The sequence below is a fragment of the Salmo trutta genome, chromosome 34, assembly GCF_901001165.1.
Source record: "Salmo trutta chromosome 34, fSalTru1.1, whole genome shotgun sequence".
NCBI lineage: Eukaryota > Metazoa > Chordata > Actinopteri > Salmoniformes > Salmonidae > Salmo > Salmo trutta.
This window is the reverse complement of record NC_042990.1, coordinates 35,926,459-35,946,956: the sequence shown is the minus strand read 5'-3', so window position 1 is coordinate 35,946,956 and position 20,498 is coordinate 35,926,459. Positions and strand designations below refer to the sequence as shown.

Genomic DNA, 20,498 nt, shown 5'->3' with positions numbered 1-20,498 from the left:
CCATGATACTGTACCCCATGATAAGTTCATATAGATTACAAAAATGTTTACCAAAAGATGATGAGGATTGATGATGATTGATTAGGATGATTGAGGATGATTGATTAGGTTGATTGAGGGTGATTGATTAGAGTTGTTGGACATTTTGACTTTGGAATGCCATTCATTAATGTGACTATTTTTCATGTTGTTATACAGCCTAATACACACCTGGAAATTACCACCTTCCCACGTGGTTATGAACGCAGCATTAGACTACGTTATCATTTTTAACCTTCATTTCCATCAGTAGGCTAAGTACCAACCTTCCAGTCATTGTTACCAGCAGTAAACTGGTGTGGATTTTCTATAATTGAATTACTTTTGGGAGAGTTGTGGGTGGGCCATGTTGTGGTTCAATTTGTCTGATTGGTTTGTGTTCTTCCGTGACACGTGATTTTGAGCAAATCAAGAAGTCACCTATCACGCCCACCATTTGCTCTTGCACAACGTGATTGAAAAGGCGAACGGAGGTTGAAGCCCAATCGATCCCTGTTGGATTAGGCCTTGATGATGAATACTTTAGCTATCGATTTTAGCTTTTGACGTTATACATTTACTCCAAGATAAGCAGAGAAAGTCAGTTACTCAGTCATCCACAATACAGGACACTACACCAATCACGCCAGTAAACTAGCTAGCAAGCTAATCCTCTGATTCAAAATGTCTATGAGGACACTTCCCCTGGTTTTTATTAACCTCGGAGTTGAAATACTCTATATTCTCAAACTCAGAATAGCGCCGATGATAATACACAGGAAGGTAGTCTGTAGCTCGGTTAACATAGTTATGTTAGCTTTTCATGTTAGCTTTGTGTAGGCAGCCAATTAATCCCAATCCTTTCTAAGTAGCCTAGCTAGCTAGATGGCTAGCTAACCCCAGACACACTGTCGTTGTGTGATCCTGATCTCTAAACATATGTATTTGTCATTATACACATGTATTTACCTAAATATCACTTCATTGCAGGCGTATGGTCACAGGACGACAGAAAAAGAGATCCTAGCCGGTCAGATCCCTCTCCTCATATAGCTGTAGGCTATATCCTGTACTACTGTTCTAGCTAGTAGTCAGTCCCCCCCAAAAAAATGTTTACCTTAATTTACCTAGGCAAATCAGTTAAGAACAAATTCTTATTTACAATTACAGCCTACTCCGGCCAAATCCGGACGACGCTGAGCCAATTGTGCACGGCCCTCTGGGACTCCCAATCACAGCCAGATGTGACACAGCCTGGATTCAAACCAGGTACAATAGTGACACCTCGTGCACTGAGACGCAGAGCCTTAGATCGCTGCGCCACTCAGGAGCCCATGTGATTGGTTCAGAAAGCTTGTCATACAAGACAGCACTGCAATTATAGGCTATTGCGTGTTCAACAATCTGATATATCCCGGTATTTTTGTTTTTTTCACTGATGTTAGATATTGGACATAAACTACACGACCAAAAGTATGTGGACACCTGCTTGTCGAACATCTAATTTCAAAATCATGAGCATTAATATGGAGTTGATCCCCCCCTTTGCTGTTATCAGAGCCTCGACTCTTCTGGAAGGCTTTCCACTAGATGTTGGAACATTGCTTCCATTCAGCAACAAGAATTTTAGTGAGGTCGGGCACTGATGTTGGGTGATTAGGCCTGGCTTGCAGTCGGTGGTCCAATTCATCCCAAAGGTTTTTGATGGGGTTGAGGTCGGGGCTCTGTGCAGGCCGGTCAAGTTCTTCCACACCAATCTCGACAAACCATTTCTGTATGGACCTCGCTTTGTGCACGGGGGTATTGTCATTATGAAACAGGAAAGGGCCTTCACCAAACTGTTGCCACAAAGTTGGAAGCACAGAATTGTTCTAGAATGTCATTGTATGCTGTAGCATTAAGATTTCCCTTTACTGGAACTAAGGGGCCTAGCCCGAACCATGAAAAACAACCCCAGACCATTATTCCTCCTCCACCAAACTTTACAGTTGGCATTGTGGCAAGTAGCGTTCTCCTGGCATCCGCCAAACCCAGATTCATCGGTCGGACTGCCAGATGGTGAAGAGAACGTGTTTTCACTGCTCCAGACTCCAATGGCGACGAGCTTTGGGAAACGTTGCGGCCTATCCTTCAAGCCCCTTCAAGAGTCTCCTCCCAGATATGAACAGAGAGATACCAGTCATGTCATCTTGTATTAGGCCTACATTATTTTTCAGTTAACATACTGTCCTTTGTGTTTTCTTCTGTATGATGTTGTCTGTGTACCTGTATGAGTTGATGGTGATGGCTTTCAAATACCAACTCGTGCTCTGCCCACGTCACAGAGACCTGCTACTTATCTTATAGGACCAGAGACACCATCCGGTAGTTTGTAAGAGACACCACCAGTGTTCTTAACCAAGTGGACGAGACACACCAAAAGATCGTTGTGGTAGTGACCCCATCACTGGCACGCTATTGGGCCTTGGTCAACAGTAGTGCACTATGTAGGGAATTGGATGTCATTTGGGACGTAGCCTGATTCTTTGCGACAGATTACATGAATGCTTTGCCTAAACTACAGAGACGATGACATTTATCTGCTGCTGCTGCCTCGCCCACATCCTGCATAGGATGCCAAACTAAATCTGTTGATCCATCCACTCTCCGTGTCTGTTAAAGGTGTACACACCCTTGCATGTCAGGGTAAGTCTCTTTTTATCTTTATCGGCTTTTGAAAACTACAGAATATTGTTTCTGTATAAAACTAAATGAATGGCATGCAAATAAAGAGTATGTTTACCCATTCTGATGTAGAAAAAACTAACTGAAAAAAATGAATTATTGTCTCTACCAGGTGTCACTTTTCCTCAAGTATAAAGTGCAGAATCCCAACGGACGCTTTGCCCTCTCGACCACGGGCCCAGTGCCCCATGGGACAGAAGTCCCAGAGTTAATCCCCACGGGCCCAGTGCCCCATGGGACAGAAAACCCAGAGTTAATCCCCACGGGCCCAGTGGGACAGAAGCCACGGGGTTAATCCCCACGGGCCCAATGCACCATGGGACAGAAAACCTGGGGTTAATCCCCACGGGCCCAGTGGGACAGAAGCCACGGGGTTAATCCCCACGGGCCCAGTGCCCCATGGGACAGAAGTCCCAGAGTTAATCCCCACGGGCCCAATGCACCATGGGACAGAAAACCCGGGGTTAATCCCCACGGGCCCAGTGGGACAGAAGCCACGGGGTTAATCCCCACGGGCCCAGTGCCCCATGGGACAGAAGCCCCGGGGTTAATCCCCACGGGCCCAGTGGGACAGAAGCCACGGGGTTAATCCCCACGGGCCCAATGCACCATGGGACAGAAAACCCGGGGTTAATCCCCACGGGCCCAGTGGGACAGAAGCCACGGGGTTAATCCCCACGGGCCCAGTGCCCCATGGGACAGAAAACCCAGAGTTAATCCCCACGGGCCCAGTGGGACAGAAGCCACGGGGTTAATCCCCACGGGCCCAATGCACCATGGGACAGAAAACCCGGGGTTAATCCCCACGGGCCCAGTGGGACAGAAGCCACGGGGTTAATCCCCACGGGCCCAGTGCCCCATGGGACAGAAGTCCCAGAGTTAATCCCCACGGGCCCAATGCACCATGGGACAGAAAACCCGGGGTTAATCCCCACGGGCCCAGTGGGACAGAAGCCACGGGGTTAATCCCCACGGGCCCAGTGCCCCATGGGACAGAAGCCCCGGGGTTAATCCCCACGGGCCCAGTGCCCCATGGGACAGAAGTCCCAAGGTTAATCCCTACGGGCCCAGTGGGACAGAAAACCCAGAGTTAATCCCCACGGGCCCAATGCACCATGGGACAGAAAACCCGGGGTTAATCCCCACGGGCCCAGTGGGACAGAAGCCATGGGGTTAATCCCCACGGGCCCAGTGCCCCATGGGACAGAAGTCCCAGAGTTAATCCCCACGGGCCCAATGCACCATGGGACAGAAAACCCGGGGTTAATCCCCACGGGCCCAGTGGGACAGAAGCCACGGGGTTAATCCCCACGGGCCCAGTGCCCCATGGGACAGAAGCCCCGGGGTTAATCCCCACGGGCCCAGTGCCCCATGGGACAGAAGTCCCAAGGTTAATCCCCACGGGCCCAGTGCCCCATGGGACAGAAGTCCCACGGTTAATCCCCACGGGCCCAGTGCCCCATGGGACAGAAAACCCGGGGTTAATCCCCACGGGCCCAGTGCACCATGGGACAGAAGTCCCGGGGTTAATCCCCACGGGCCCAGTGCCCCATAGGACAGAAGTCCCAGGGTTAATCCCCACAGGCCCAGTGCACCATGGGACAGAAGTCCCGGGGTTAATCAGGTACTCCTCTACTTGTCAGTAACACGACGAGGAGGTGTTTAACACGTTTGAACAACTAGTTAGCAGATCAACTCTATCTGGCTCTTGGTTCTCCATGAGTGGTGAGTGAGAGGTAATACAGTAATGCATCGTAAAGGCCAAGAGAAATTGTATTGACTGTCATAAATTGCATTTTAAAGTTAGTAATATTAACTGTAGTAATAGTTTGTTGGTCTGTAATCTAGCCTGATTTTACTCTGTTAGTTGTGTTTCAAGACACTGATGTGTCTAATATATTATATACTACAGTTATGAATAGTAACTGTATTAATATTTTGCTGGTCTATAATATTTCCTGTTTTTTACCAAAAATGATTTATACAGTATATACACTAGATGACTGATAGGGGGCGCTGTGTTAAAACCACCGTGCCTCCTATGTCTTGGCACTCCCCTACTTTTGTAAATACTATTTTGGAAGCTATAGAAACGCATTTCATAATGTCTACATTAGTTTATTCTATTGACCAGAGCCCTATGAGCCCTGGTCAAAAATACATAGGGAATAGGGTGCCATTTGGGACAGAACCCCACTATATTCTCTTTGATCCAGAGGCGATCTCTGAACCCAAAAACCTTGCCAAAGAGGAGCCGAACCTGCTGGCTCAACTAATGGGTGGAATAGAGGTTCAGAACCCAAACACTGATACTGAAACAGAGTTCCGGGTCAAACTCTTTGGTTTGATCCAAGCAAGTCATTGGTATGATCTTTGCCTTCTACGGTAAAGACTCAATAGGGAGTGGAGATCAGTAATTTGAAGTGATTCATATTCAAGCAATACAGGTATCTATGGTGGTATTGTGTGATTTTAAAAGCTTTAAGTGATTATAACAGGGGTATAGTGCACATGTTAGCTAAGAAATAATGTAAACACAGCCTGATGTATGACTGAGAAACTAAACCACTGAGAAACTAAACCTGAGGTCTGACTGAGAAACTAAACCTGAGGTCTGACTGAGGAACTAAACCTGAGGTCTGACTGAGGAACTAAAGACAACCACCATGTGTCATCGGTTTGTATTCTTAAAGGGGAATGGAAACACTTCAGGATTTACAGTTAGCTGGTGTTCTAAAGCATAATGTTTCCCTTCCCCTTTAAGACTAAACAGCAGATCTGTGCCAAGCAACAGTTGTACTTAATTATCCTGTGTATATGCCTCAAATGACGTGTTTTGTTTTCCTCTCAACACAGAACTGACTCGGATCGCTGAACAGACTGAACCACCAGAGGGACTAAGCAGTAAGGGCCGCCTGCCATGATGGATGAACTTACTGAACTATGACGGTGTTGATGGGTGTAGGGTGAAGTTTCCCCTTGACGCTGATCTTTGGTCAGTTTTGCATTTCGCCCACTATTTTTTAAGGATCGGAATGGGGAGGGGACGCTGATTCTCGATCAGCACCTAGGGGAATCTTCACCCCAGACCGTGATGGTGATGTTTAGGTGGGAGCTGTACAATCAGTGTTGTAGTTTTGGCCTAATGTTACTGTGGTTATCCACTACACTGCAGCTGGACTTCAATCGATGCACATGACTCACCATTACCTCTGAGTTCCGTTGGCCAAACCAAGTTTCATTGTGCATTACTTCAGTGTTTCTCAAACCTGGTCTTGGGAACCCAAAAGGGTACACATAGTGCAAGGGGGGAAAAAATCTAACACAGCTTATTCAACCAATCAAAGGCCTGATAATGAGTTGATTAGTTGAATGAAATGAATTGGTGCTGCTAGGGAAAGAAAAAAACATTTGCAAACCAGATGGGATGATGGGATGGCGTATCGCTGCAGAATATTGTGCTAGCCATGCTGGTTAAGTGTGTCTTGAATTCTAAAAAAATCACTGACAGTGTCACCAGCAAAGCATCTCCACACCATCACACCTCCTCCCCCATGCTTTACGGTGGGAACCACACATGCAGAGATCATCCATTCACCTACTCTGCATCTCACAATGACACGGCGGTTGGAACCAAAAATCTCAAATTTGGACTCATCAGACCAAAGGACAGATTTCCACTGGTCTAATGTCCATTGCTCATATTTCTTGGCCCAATCAGGTCTCCTCTTCTTATTGGTGTCCTTTAGTAGTGGTTTCTTTGCAGCAATTCAACCATGAAGGCCTGATTCACACAGTCTCCTCTGAACAGTTGATGTTGAGATGTGTCTGTTACGTAAACTCTGTGAAGCATTTATGTGGGCTACAATTGCTGAGGCTGGTAACTGTAATGAACTTATCCTCTGCAGCAGTAGTAAGGTCTTCCTTTCCTGTGGCGGTCCTCATGAGAGCCAGTTTCATCATAGTGATTGATGGTTTTTGCGACTGCACTTGAAGAACCTTTCAAAGTTCTTGAAATGTTCCGGACTGACTGACCTTCATGTCTTAAAGTAATGATGGACTGTTGTTTCTCTTTGCGTATTTGAGCTGTTCTTGCCATAATATGGACTTGGTCTTTTACCAAATAGGGCTATCTTCTGTATAACCCTTGAATGAGTAGGTGTGTCCAAACTGTTGACTGGTGCTGTATGTTTCTGAACGATGCATTAGGCTGCCTTGTTGATATGACAGAGCGGCATAGATTACTGTTCCATTTGACAAGGGCGTTCCTCCTTCACTGCTTTTGCCCGTTCACATCCCGGGCCGGCCGCGGTTCAGTTTAATCAAACTCCCTCATACTCTACACCAGAGGTCTTCAACCTTTTCTTGTCCAGGGACCCCCGCCAAGGCAAACCGGGAACACATTATTCATGATCAATACCAGTCTGTAGGAGGGAACACATTATTCATGATCAATACCAGTCTGGAGGAGGGAACACATTATTCATGATAAATACCAGTCTGAAGGAGGGAACACATTATTCATGATCAATACCAGTCTGGAGGAGGGAACACATTATTCATGATCAATACCAGTCTGGAGGAGGGAACATATTATTCATGATCAATACCAGTCTGGAGGAGGGAACACATTATTCATGATCAATACCAGTCTGAAGGAGGGAACACATTATTCATGATCAATACCAGTCTGGAGGAGGGAACACATTATTCATGATCAATACCAGTCTGGAGGAGGGAACACATTATTCATGATCAATACCAGTCTGAAGGAGGGAACACATTATTCATGATCAATACCAGTTTGGAGGGGGGACAAAAAAACAGGGCTCAGCTCTCCCTATCACAAACAGAGTCCTCTCATGCAAGCCTTTTGGGTCATTCTTAACTGTGATTGGTGGACTGGTGGTCACGGAACCAGGATGGAACTTCTTGTGGCCAATGGCATTGAGCAGCAAGAGGACGGAATGATTCTATGGCGGTAGAGCGGGATATGAGAGGGTTTGGGAATTTGTGGAATTTCAGAAGGGGTATGTTATTTATTAGCAGTGTCAGGAAGAGGACAGGCCTGACAAAACACAGGCGGTGGCAGCAGGAGAACAAGATGGACTGTCCCAAGCACCGTGACCAGTCTGGTACGTGTATAGAGTGTAGTACAAAGCCTAGTTGAATACAGCCGGGGTCAATTTTTCCCTATGGAATGTGGTAAATAAAGTATATAGTTACACCAGTGGCTCTCTGGAATTCCCCTGTGCCGTTCCATCATTGTTAGTCAGGGACCTGTGGTGTGATTTGGGTTTGAGACTTCTTTTAGAAAACAAATGTTTTCTAAAAGACCAACCTTGGGAAACCTCTGTGACATCAACCACATAATAACTGCTTTTGAAGCCGTTAGACTGACTGCCACATCAACACTGTTTAGCTCAGAATAGCTCTTCAGAAGGAATTCAAAATTCTGTGTTTTGGTTGTGAAAGCCCCTTCAGAATAAGAAGAAACAACGTTTATTCACTGATCTCATAATGTGATGTATGTCTATGGTTTACACAATATAACCGCATAAACAACTTTTATGATTTACACTGACAACCGGATGTTATATTTTCTGTCTCAGACTTCACCTGCTGGTGTGAAACGGTTTATTTAGAGACATACTGTTGAATCCCCAAAACCCTGTGTCTGTTCCAAATGGCACCCTATCCCTTACATAGTGCACTACTATTGACAAGGGGCCATAGGGCTCTGGTCAGAAGTAGTGGACTGTATTGGGAGTAGGGTGCCATTTGGGACGGAGCCCCTGAGACCACAACACGGAGGTTGTTTAATCCCCAGTCAGTCCCTCCCAGAGCAGCAGCACACCAGAGCCCTGTGCCGACAGTAGTCTACTAGCTATTTCCTGTTCCACCCTCCTGGCTAAACACTGAACAGAGCTACCGCACTGTGGCATGGCCCACAGCGGAGATCGCCATTCACCGTGCAGTCACAGGCCCATGTCTTGGTGAGCAGTGAGACCCTGACAAATAGGGACACTCACTACAGCACAAGCATACTTCAGAGTAAGTCGTGTATGAGGATTTGGGAAAGCCATTTTAGGGTGTTTTGGGGTTTACTCACAATCCATTTTAGGGTGTTTTGGGGTTTACTCACAATCCATTTTACAGTGTTTTGGTTTTTGTTGTGTGTTTGTTTAATGTTATAGAGTTGCTAAATGCTAATCAGGCCCCACCCTCCCTCCCTCACTCTCTCTCGCTCTCTTGCTCTCTCTCCCTCTCTTTCGCTCTCTCGCTCTCTCTCTCTGGAAACACCTCCCCATTGACAGCCTCTCTCGGTCCCGGGTTTGGCTGGTCCTCTTTCTGGTTGTGGTGTACAGCTGGCCCTGATGTCGGGGAGAGATGCAGCAGCACTTTTCTCTATCTGATTCTGTCTCCAGCTCTACAGAGAGGCCATGTCAAGCAGCCCTGACTAACTGAGCCTTGGATCAGCAGTTCAACAGTCTGATCGGACTCCTACTCCTCTACACCTCTGGGATCCTCAGGTTTCTCTTCCACTTTATTACAGTCTGTTGCGGTATTTGCTTTACCCGTAGATCGATGGACAGCTGCTCCTTCTAGACTTGGAATCGTTGTTGTATCTTTATCAGGATTAAGGCGAGTGTGTGAGATTAACTTAGTTTTGCGTTCACTTGTCACTTTAGTTCTGTCTGTAGGTCCTACTGTTGATGTCCTCATGATGATGATGATGAGGATTTATTGTCTTGCCTTTTTACATGTGATGTTTTCTATGGAAAATATTGGTTTCCTAACAATTTCGGAAATAACTTTATTAGCTTACCTAAAAAGTGATCCTGTACACTGGAAGTAACACGATGACATGGAGGTTTATTAGTAGACTGTTCCTCATATTAATGTCTGTACTTTATAATGACAGACTATAAAGACTCTTTATAGGCATAGTAGCAGCAGCAGAAGCAGAGAGCCATACCGCCTCGACATCCTCTACTTATCACAGCAACAGGATGAGAGCCGTACCGCCTCGACATCCTCTACTTATCACAGCAACAGGATGAGAGCCGTACCGCCTCGACGTCCTCTACTTATCACAGCAACAGGATGAGAGCCGTACCGCCTCAACATCCTCTACTTATCACAGCAACAGGATAAGAGCCGTACCGCCTCGACATCCTCTACTTATCACAGCAACAGGATGAGAGCCATACCGCCTCGACATCCTCTACTTATCACAGCAACAGGATGAGAGCCGTACCGCCTCAACATCCTCTACTTATCACAGCAACAGGATGAGAGCCGTACCGCCTCGACATCCTCTACTTATCACAGCAACAGGATGAGAGCCGTACCGCCTCGACATCCACTACTTATCACAGCAACAGGATGAGAGCCGTACCGCCTCGACATCCTCTACTTATCACAGCAACAGGATGAGAGCCGTACCGCCTCGACATCCTCTACTTATCACAGCAACAGGATGAGAGCCGTACCGCCTCGACATCCTCTACTTATCACAGCAACAGGATGAGAGCCGTACCGCCTCGACATCCTCTACTTATCACAGCAACAGGATGAGAGCCGTACCGCCTCGACATCCTCTACTTATCACAGCAACAGGATGAGAGCCGTACCGCCTCGACATCCTCTACTTATCACAGCAACAGGATGAGAGCCGTACCGCCTCGACATCCTCTACTTATCACAGCAACAGGATGAGAGCCGTACCGCCTCGACATCCTCTACTTATCACAGCAACAGGATGAGAGCCGTACCGCCTCGACATCCTCTACTTATCACAGCAACAGGATGAGAGCCGTACCGCCTCGACATCCTCTACTTATCACAGCAACAGGATGAGAGCCGCCCGTCTCCCGGCCTGACACACATGTATGTTGTTAAACAACACATGCGCTTTTGGCGCTTTTTTTGTTGTCACCATGTTTGTTGTATTATGACAACAGAATCACCTCCTCTCTCCAAGTTGCTGTGTTGTAAGATGATATCTGTTACAAGGCACCAATGATAAGTATAATACCTATAAATTCAAAGGTTTAGAATCTCATTGTTTGAATCCAATTGGATTATCTAAGCAGGAAATGTGTCGGGTTGAAGGCAGAGCGGTTTATGAGGTGTATAAACAATCACAGCTGCTGACCCTGTGCACGTTATTGGGAGGTGTTAAAGAACTGTGTGACTAAAGAGACATATGTCTTCTATCACCAGTTACCATGGATATGTTGCCTCCGGATATTTTCAGACTTCGAGAGAAACTTTTATCACGGTACTGTTTCTTGTTGGCTGTGACAAAGTTTTATGGTTGTTTGTGATAAAACTGTCTGGAGAATGTGCCTTGGTGGGAAGAAAGAGAGGGACAGGAAGCGGAATCCACAGGGAGTAGAATGTGTTTATAAGGGATTACATTTCAAGATGCCAACACATACCCACAAGTACAGAAATGTTTCTAAAATATGAAAAAACAAATGTAAAAAGGAAGCCATCGACTCTTCCAAACTTGGACCTTTTTCAATCTGCCTGACTCATAGCAAGGAAACACTACCGTGGTAATTTGTAAGATTTGGGAAATGAAAACGGAGGCCATGCAAGGCCTAATTAAATGAAAACATTGTTTGTCTTTGAATGAACTGAACTCAAAACCAAATTACTCACAGCGCTTATGTCATTAAAGCCTGGGAAAAAAACAAGGATGGAGTTGGTGAGATATTTCAAAAGTCAAATCAGTTATCCAGCCTAAATAACTAAGTAGATAACTCAGTGCTCTGATAGGACAAGGCAAGTATGGGTAACTGCATATGTGGAGTGTCTGAAAGTGGGTTTTGCAAATCAACTGGGAGGACCAACACCAGTGTGTCAACCTAACAGCTAATTCGGCAGATTGGTTGCCACTCAAGGCTTCCTGTTTCCTTGTAGCATTTTAACTAAACTGGTTAGGCAGGTTAGGATAATTAACATGGCAGTTTAGGAGAACTAATGTAGCAGGTTAGGATAATTAACATGGCAGTTTAGGAGAACTAATGTAGCAGGTTAGGATAATTAACATGGCAGTTTAGGAGAACTAATGTAGCAGGTTAGGATAATTAACATGGCAGTTTAGGAGAACTAATGTAGCAGGTTAGGATAATTAACATGGCAGTTTAGGAGAACTAATGTAGCAGGTTAGGATAATTAACATGGCAGTTTAGGAGAACTAATGTAGCAGGTTAGGATAATTAACATGGCAGTTTAGGAGAACTAATGTAGCAGGTTAGGGTAATTAACATGGCAGTTTAGGAGAACTAACGTAGCAGGTTAGGATAATTAACATGGCAGTTTAGGAGAACTAATGTAGCAGGTTAGGATAATTAACATGGCAGTTTAGGAGAACTAACGTAGCAGGTTAGGATAATTAACATGGCAGGTTAGGAGAATACTTTTTTTTTAAACTTTATTTAACTAGGCAAGTCAGGGGCAGAACAACAGATTTTTACCTTGTCAGCTCAGGGATTCAATCTTGCAACCTTTTGGTTCCAAGTCCAACACTCTAACCACTAGGCTACCTGCTGCCCCATTTAGACCCTTCACCCAGTTATGTTTAGGTTTAGCTAAAACGCTACAAGGAAGCAGCAAGCAGCCACACGAAATGGTCTTGATTGGCAACCAATCTACCCAATTAGCTGTTAGGTTTCAATACATTCACTGGTCTTGATCCTCCCACTTGTTTCACAATGCCCACTTTCAGACATATTCCACGTATGCAGTTAACTATGGGCTTGTTCAACATTGTAGCCGACAGTGCAGGCGACTGCCAACTAACTGACTGATCTACAAATCACCTTGCATCATAAATAACTACTCATTATTTGTATATCAGTCAGTCAGTCACCATTTAACCACAATGCATCATGAATTTGATACTCTCGAACACGGCCCATGACTCGGGCAAGGCAGCAAGACCCATCATCTCCCATGAGTCTGTGGACCAACAAAGCAGCAACGCTGCCATGGCGACCACCATTTAATTGGCAAAATGTGCCTTTGAGAGTTAACAGGGTCAGGGTCTGCTGCCAAGAGTTGGCGGGATAAAGATCAGGGTGGGGAAACAGGGTCCTGATGGGCATGATTTTAAACTGAGGAAAGAGGCAGAGAAAGAACAACATTCTGCCATTGCACCCACTGTTGTTGGATTGCATGCAATGGACTGATTGTTATGAGGGAGGAAGTCAGTCATCAGTTACAGTGGTGGTAAAAGTCCCCAATTGTCATACTTGAGTCAAATTAAAGATGCCTTAATAGAAAATGACTCAAGTAAAAGTGAAAGCCACCCAGTAAAATACCTACTTCAGTGAAAGTCTAAAAGTATTTGGTTTTAAATATACTTAAGTATCAAAGTAAATGGAATTGCTAAAATATACTTAAGTATCAAAAACAAAAGTAAAAGGACAAATAATTTGACATTCCTTATATTAAGCAAACCAGACGGCACAATTTTCTTGTTATTTTCATTTATGTATAGCCAGGGGCACACTCCAACACTCAGACATAATTTACAAACGAAGCATTTGTGTTTAGTGAGTCCGCCAGATCAGAGAAAGTAGGGATGACCAGAGATGTTCTCTTGATAAGTGTGTGAATTGGACCATTTTCCTGTCCTGTTAAGCATTTAAATTGTAACACGTGCCAAGGGAAAATGTATGGAGTAAAAATAACATTATTTTCTTTAGGAATGTAGTGAAGTAAAAGTATAAGTTGTCAAAAATATAAATAACAAAGTTTAAAAAAAACTACTTAAGTAGTACTTTATAGTATTCTTACTTAAGTACTTTACACCACTGAGCAGTCGTTAGATTTATGATTGAAACCATGGGATTTCATCCTATTCCCTCCCCAAGTCCCCAGGTTCACCCTCAATCTCTGTCTGAAGCCTATGTATGTTTGTCTTTAAGATCTCTCCTCCTCCCTCTCTCTTCGGCTCTCCTCTCTGGAGTACGACACAAGCTTCTCTTCTCTCCCATTTCCCAGAGGAGACCCCACACTGTTCTTCTTAGCATTCATGTGTGTTTCTGTGGGAAAAGTGAAACCCCCGCTCTGAACACACAAGAAAGGGTCAGCCAGGTCACTGCTACAGAAATACCATAAATACAAACAGATTAACAGATAACTGGACACAGAACTCGGTTAGGAAAGCAAGCTGACTGACTATTGTGTCCTTAGTGGGGACTATGGTGTCCTTAGTGGGGACTATGGTGTCCTCAGTGGGGACTATGGTGTCCTCAGTGGGGACTATGGTGTCCTCAGTGGGGACTATGGTGTCCTTAGTGGGGCATATGGTGTCCTCAGTGGGGACTATGGTGTCCTTAGTGGGGACTATGGTGTCCTCAGTGGGGACTATGGTGTCCTCAGTGGGGACTATGGTGTCCTCAGTGGGGACTATGGTGTCCTCAGTGGGGACTATGGTGTCCTTAGTGGGGCATATGGTGTCCTCAGTGGGGACTATGGTGTCCTTAGTGGGGACTATGGTGTCCTCAGTGGGGACTATGGTGTCCTCAGTGGGGACTATGGTGTCCTCAGTGGGGACTATGGTGTCCTTAGTGGGGCATATGGTGTCCTCAGTGGGGACTATGGTGTCCTTAGTGGGGACTATGGTGTCCTCAGTGGGGACTATGGTGTCCTCAGTGGGGACTATGGTGTCCTCAGTGGGGACTATGGTGTCCTCAGTGGGGACTATGGTGTCCTCAGTGGGGACTATGGTGTCCTCAGTGGGGACTATGGTGTCCTCAGTGGGGACTATGGTGTCCTTAGTGAGGCATATGGTGTCCTCAGTGGGGACTATGGTGTCCTCAGTGGGGACTATGGTGTCCTCAGTGGGGACTATGGTGTCCTCAGTGGGGACTATGGTGTCCTTAGTGAGGCATATGGTGTCCTTAGTGGGGACTATGATGTCCTCAGTGGGGACTATGGTGTCCTTAGTGGGGACTATGGTGTCCTCAGTGGGGACTATGGTGTCCTCAGTGGGGACTATGGTGTCCTCAGTGGGGACTATGGTGTCCTCAGTGGGGACTATGGTGTCCTCAGTGGGGACTATGGTGTCCTCAGTGGGGACTATGGTGTCCTCAGTGGGGACTATGGTGTCCTTAGTGGGGACTATCCCAGATAACACACATACACGTCTTGCCGACGTCGGCCCGGCGGATACATGATACATCAGGCCGACGTAGTATGGAGAGCGTTTGCACATTGGCAACAAGTTGCTGAGACGTCGGCATTAGATCATATTCACCCTTCAGCCTCTGTTTGGACGATGCATGTTAAAGCTGCATGCTGCCTAGTCGCTCCAATACAGACATTCAAAAATACCTTTATTTGAGTTCGGAGCCAACAGCAAATAATGTTTCACTACACGGTTTGAATTACCCTTACCAAATGAGTGTAAACATCGAATTTGAATGGAAAATATAAGAAAGATTATTAGATAAATGATGCTGGCAATAATACAAACAATATGCTTTACTAGAATATAGGTGATTTTGTTTGTAGGTAAAATGAAGAGAGAAGATTCAAGTTAATGTCAAGTTTATTAGGCTATTGCTATAGCATCAAGTTCTTAAAAGAACCCCAGCACAGAGAAGAGAGGAACAAGGAACAGAGAAACAGAAACATCACATTTAACAAAAAGATTGCTTATACAGAGGGTGTGCAGTTTGTTTAATAAAGATGGAACTAAGGTTTTATTACAGGCTAAGAGCAGTGAATATGTGATGAATATATTTACAACAACAAAAAAACTTTACATTTGAGCCACATACGGTGAAAAGAATGCATGGGACAAGTACTGTAATCAGAAAATGTGCTTTTATTTATTGATTTAAGCCTATAGGTTTTAGACATATTTTCTGATAACAGTATTGCCAACCATGAACTGAAAGTGTTTGCCTGTCCATAGGTAGGCTATGCCTAAAATATGTGAAGCGTGCCACCCGCAGGTAAGGAATTATAATGCATCGATAGAAGGCAGCTATTCAAGCATTGTGACACTCGTCCCAATGTCGATGTCAACACGATCTACGGCTGACTCTGTGATGCTGAGCGGCCATGTGACGGTGCAGTGCACATGCATTTTGACCTTCCTCACTCACAGCCGCCCTCCCTCTGTCCTTCTAAATGGTACGTGGTCTACTAACGATATACCCGCTGTCAGACCGACGTCGGCAAGATATATGTGTTTTGTCTGGGTATGGTGTCCTCAGTGGGGCCCTAGCGAAGAAACTTACCAGGAACACAATGTGCCCATCACAATGATCGTTGACACTTCATTGGCCTGTAGTGGTGATGGCTGGGTGGGGATGGGGAATACGTGGAGGCATTCTGTTACATTATCATCTCTAATGGCTGGGTGGGGATGGGGAATACATGGAGTCATTCTGTTACATTATCATCTCTAATGGCTGGGTGGGGATGGGGAATACATGGAGTCATTCTGTTACATTATCATCTCTAATGGCTGGGTGGGGATGGGGAATACATGAAGGCATTCTGTTACATTATCATCTCTAATGGCTGGGTGGGGATGGGGAATACATGGAGGCATTCTGTTACATTATCATCTCTAATGGCTGGGTGGGGATGGGGAATACGTGGAGGCATTCTGTTACATTATCATCTCTAATGGCTGGGTGGGGATGGGGAATACATGGAGTCATTCTGTTACATTATCATCTCTAATGGCTGGGTGGGGATGGGGAATACATGGAGGCATTCTGTTACATTATCATCTCTAATGGCTGGGTGGGGATGGGGAATACGTGGAGGCATTCTGTTACATTATCATCTCTAATGGCTGGGTGGGGATGGGGAATACGTGGAGGCATTCTGTTACATTATCATCTCTAATGGCTGGGTGGGGATGGGGAATACATGGAGTCATTCTGTTACATTATCATCTCTAATGGCTGGGTGGGGATGGGGAATACGTGGAGGCATTCTGTTACATTATCATCTCTAATGGCTGGGTGGGGATGGGGAATACGTGGAGGCATTCTGTTACATTATCATCTCTAATGGCTGGGTGGGGATGGGGAATACGTGGAGGCATTCTGTTACATTATCATCTCTAATGGCTGGGTGGGGATGGGGAATACGTGGAGGCATTCTGTTACATTATCATCTCTAATGGCTGGGTGGGGATGGGGAATACGTGGAGGCATTCTGTTACATTATCATCTCTAATGGCTGGGTGGGGATGGGGAATACATGGAGGCATTCTGTTACATTATCATCTCTAATGGCTGGGTGGGGATGGGGAATACATGGAGTCATTCTGTTACATTATCATCTCTAATGGCTGGGTGGGGATGGGGAATACATGGAGGCATTCTGTTACATTATCATCTCTAATGGCTGGGTGGGGATGGGGAATACATGGAGTCATTCTGTTACATTATCATCTCTAATGGCTGGGTGGGGATGGGGAATACATGGAGGCATTCTGTTACATTATCATCTCTAATGGCTGGGTGGGGATGGGGAATACATGGAGGCATTCTGTTACATTATCATCTCTAATGGCTGGGTGGGGATGGGGAATACATGGAGGCATTCTGTTACATTATCATCTCTAATGGCTGGGTGGGGATGGGGAATACATGGAGGCATTCTGTTACATTATCATCTCTAATGGCTGGGTGGGGATGGGGAATACATGGAGTCATTCTGTTACATTATCATCTCTAATGGCTGGGTGGGGATGGGGAATACATGGAGGCATTCTGTTACATTATCATCTCTAATGGCTGGGTGGGGATGGGGAATACATGGAGGCATTCTGTTACATTATCATCTCTAATGGCTGGGTGGGGATGGGGAATACATGGAGTCATTCTGTTACATTATCATCTCTAATGGCTGGGTGGGGATGGGGAATACATGGAGGCATTCTGTTACATTATCATCTCTAAGCCTTCTGAGACTCAGTGGAAGAGAGAATGAACTCAGACAGCGAGACACAGAGCTGGCCGTCAGAAAATGACACAGTTCCTCCCATTGCAGATGACACCAAGTGTCATAGTAGAAGATAAAATGGTGATTACTTCCTGTCTGTGGGGGGCAGTTCTAATACGTCAATTATTTTTCAACCACAGGACCTCATATTGGAGACAGGCTGGTGAATGGTTGTCAACAAACAAGCAGAGAGGTCAAAATGGAACCAATTAGGAAAGACATGGAGCTGCTAAGTAACAGCATGGCTACCTATGCTCACATCAAAGGTAAGACCCCCTTGTTATTTCTGCTTATAGTTCTAGGATAAAGTGACCCTTTGTTCATTATTTTTTATGTAATATTGTCTTTTTCTTTATTCATTCTGATGCTTTGAGAATTGCTTCAGAAAGAGCCGTTACCTTGGTGTAGAACCACGATCCGTTTTAGGGACTTATGTGTACTGTCTGCTTTGGCTTGACACCCCTGAACTGTGAAAGTGTCTGCATGCTCACCCTCTCAAATATTATGTAAACGTCCTCGTTTCCTGCACTTCTATTACAGCTAAAGGAAAGTGGCTTATACAGTCAGAACAGACAGGGGCCTTTTTCTGCTCGTACTCACTGTGAAGAGTTTTGACAGGAACTGATACCCATCGAGGCATTCTCAAAGCACGGACAATTCACATGCTGTTGTTGTATTTAGTTTGAATGAGACTACGAATGGCCCTATTGAACACCTGATCTCACAAGTGAACAGTCAGTGTGGATTTACGAGGCTTTTGTAGGTGAGTGATCTAACAATCTGTTTTCCCATACAGCTAACCCAGAGAGCTTTGCTCTGTACTTCATGATGGGTGTGTGTTTTGGCCTGCTCCTGGCCTTGTGCCTCCTGGTCACCGGCATCACCTGTAGGACCCGCCGTACCATTAAGCCTTCCCCCTCCCCAGAGAGGAGACAACTGAAGGAGTCCAGTGAAGAAGAGGAGGATGAGGAGAGTGTGGATGTGGAAGAAGGGGAGGAGGCAGAGATCCCTAAAGTGACGGTTGCGCCCATGAGCGACCGCAGCAGCCAATCGAACGGTACTTTGAGGAGCGTGAATGTGTTTGCGTCGGCGGAGGAGCTGGAGAGGGCGAGACGACTGGAGGACAGGGAGCGCATCGTCAGGGAGATCTGGAGGAACGGACAGCCTGATATACTGACCACTGGAACAGGGACCATCGGACGGGTACACTACCACTAACGGACTAAAGGACCTAAAACGCATGGTCTGAACCCTGAACTAATTAGGGTTGATCTACTCCAGACAAACACTGTAGCTGACTTTATTAGGCTGGCACAGATTCACCTTCATCTTTTCATTCAATGATTTTTTTAGTTTTTTATGTACAAACTTATTTCATTATCATTCATGTACAGTCGTGGCCAAAAGTTTTGAGAATGACACAAATATATATTTTCACAAAGTTTGCTTCTTCAGTGTCTTTAGATATTTTTGTCAGATGTTACCATGGAATACTGAAGTATAATTACAAGCATTTCACAAGTGTCAAAGGCTTTTATTGACAATTACAGTTGATGCAAAGAGTCAATATTTGCAGTGTTGACCCTTCTTTTTCAAGACCTCTGCAATCCGCCCTGGCATGCTTTCAATTAACTTCTGGGCCACATCCTGACTGATGGCAGCCCATTCTTGCATAATCAATGCTTGGAGTTAGTCAGAATTTGTGGGTTTTTGTTTGTCCACCCGCCTCTTGAGGATTGACCACAAGTTCTCAATGGGATTAAGGTCTGGGGAGTTTCCTGGCCGTGGACCCAAAATATCAATGTTTTGTTCCCCGAGCCACTTAGTTATCACTTTTGCCTTATGGCAAGGTGCTCCAACATGCTGGAAAAGGCATTGTTCGTCACCAAACTGTTCCTGGATGGTTGGGAGAAGTTGCTCTCGGAGGATGTGTTGGTACCATTCTTTATCCATGGCTGTGTTCTTAGGCAAAATTGTGAGTGAGCGCACTCCCTTTGCTGAGAAGCAACCCCACACATGAATGGTCTCAGGATGCTTTACTGTTGGCATGACACAAGACTGATGGTAGCGCTCACCTTGTCTTCTCCGGACAAGCTTTTTTCCGGATGCCCCAAACAATCGGAAAGGGATTCATCAGAGAAATGACTTTACCCCAGTCCTGAGCAGTCCAATCCCTGTACCTTTTGCAGAATATCAGTCTGTCCCTGATGTTTTTGCTGGAGAGAAGTGGCTTCATTGCTGCCCTTCTTGACACCAGGCCGTCCTCCAAAAGTCTTCGCCTCACTGTGTGTGCAGATGCACTCACACCTGCCTGCTGCCATTCCTGAGCAAGCTCTGTACTGGTGGTGCCCTGATCCTGCAGCTGAATCAACTTTAGGAGATGGTCCTGGCGCTTGCTGGACTTTCTTGGGCGCCCTGAAGCCTTCTTCACAACAATTGAACCGCTCTCCTTGAAGTTCTTGATGAGCCAATAAATGGTTGATTTAGGTACAAACTTAATGGCAGCAATATCCTTGCCTGTGAAGCCCTTTTTGTGCAAAGCAATGATGACGGCACGTGTTTCCTTGCAGGTAACCATGGTTGACAGAGGAAGAACAATGATTCCAACCACCACCCTTCTTTTGAAGCTTCCAGTATGTTATTCAAACTCAATCAGCATGACAGAGTGATCTCCAGCCTTGTCCTCGTCAACACTCACACCTGTGTCAACGAGAGAATCACTGACATGTCAGCTGGTCCTTTTGTGGCAGGGCAGCTGA

At 45.6% G+C, this 20,498-nt stretch overlaps 1 protein-coding gene across 4 annotated transcripts; it reads left to right on the top strand.

Annotated features, from left to right (window-relative positions):
* The first annotated feature begins 5,244 nt into the window (after positions 1 to 5,244).
* Positions 5,245 to 19,180, top strand: LOC115174088 (protein eva-1 homolog B). 4 transcript variants are annotated; one of them, XM_029732759.1, is made up of 4 exons: positions 5,245 to 5,646; positions 9,060 to 9,275; positions 17,880 to 18,005; positions 18,536 to 19,180. In XM_029732759.1, exons 3-4 carry the CDS (start codon positions 17,939 to 17,941, stop codon positions 18,955 to 18,957), a joined length of 489 nt encoding a protein of 162 aa, XP_029588619.1. In that variant the 5' UTR covers positions 5,245 to 5,646; positions 9,060 to 9,275; positions 17,880 to 17,938; the 3' UTR covers positions 18,958 to 19,180. The 4 variants fall into 4 exon arrangements, with proteins under 4 accessions (XP_029588619.1, XP_029588618.1, XP_029588620.1 ...); XM_029732758.1 differs by lacking the exon at positions 5,245 to 5,646 and adding an exon at positions 8,497 to 8,796; XM_029732760.1 differs by lacking the exon at positions 5,245 to 5,646 and having other exon boundaries at positions 9,014 to 9,275.
* Positions 19,181 to 20,498: the final 1,318 nt, after the last annotated feature.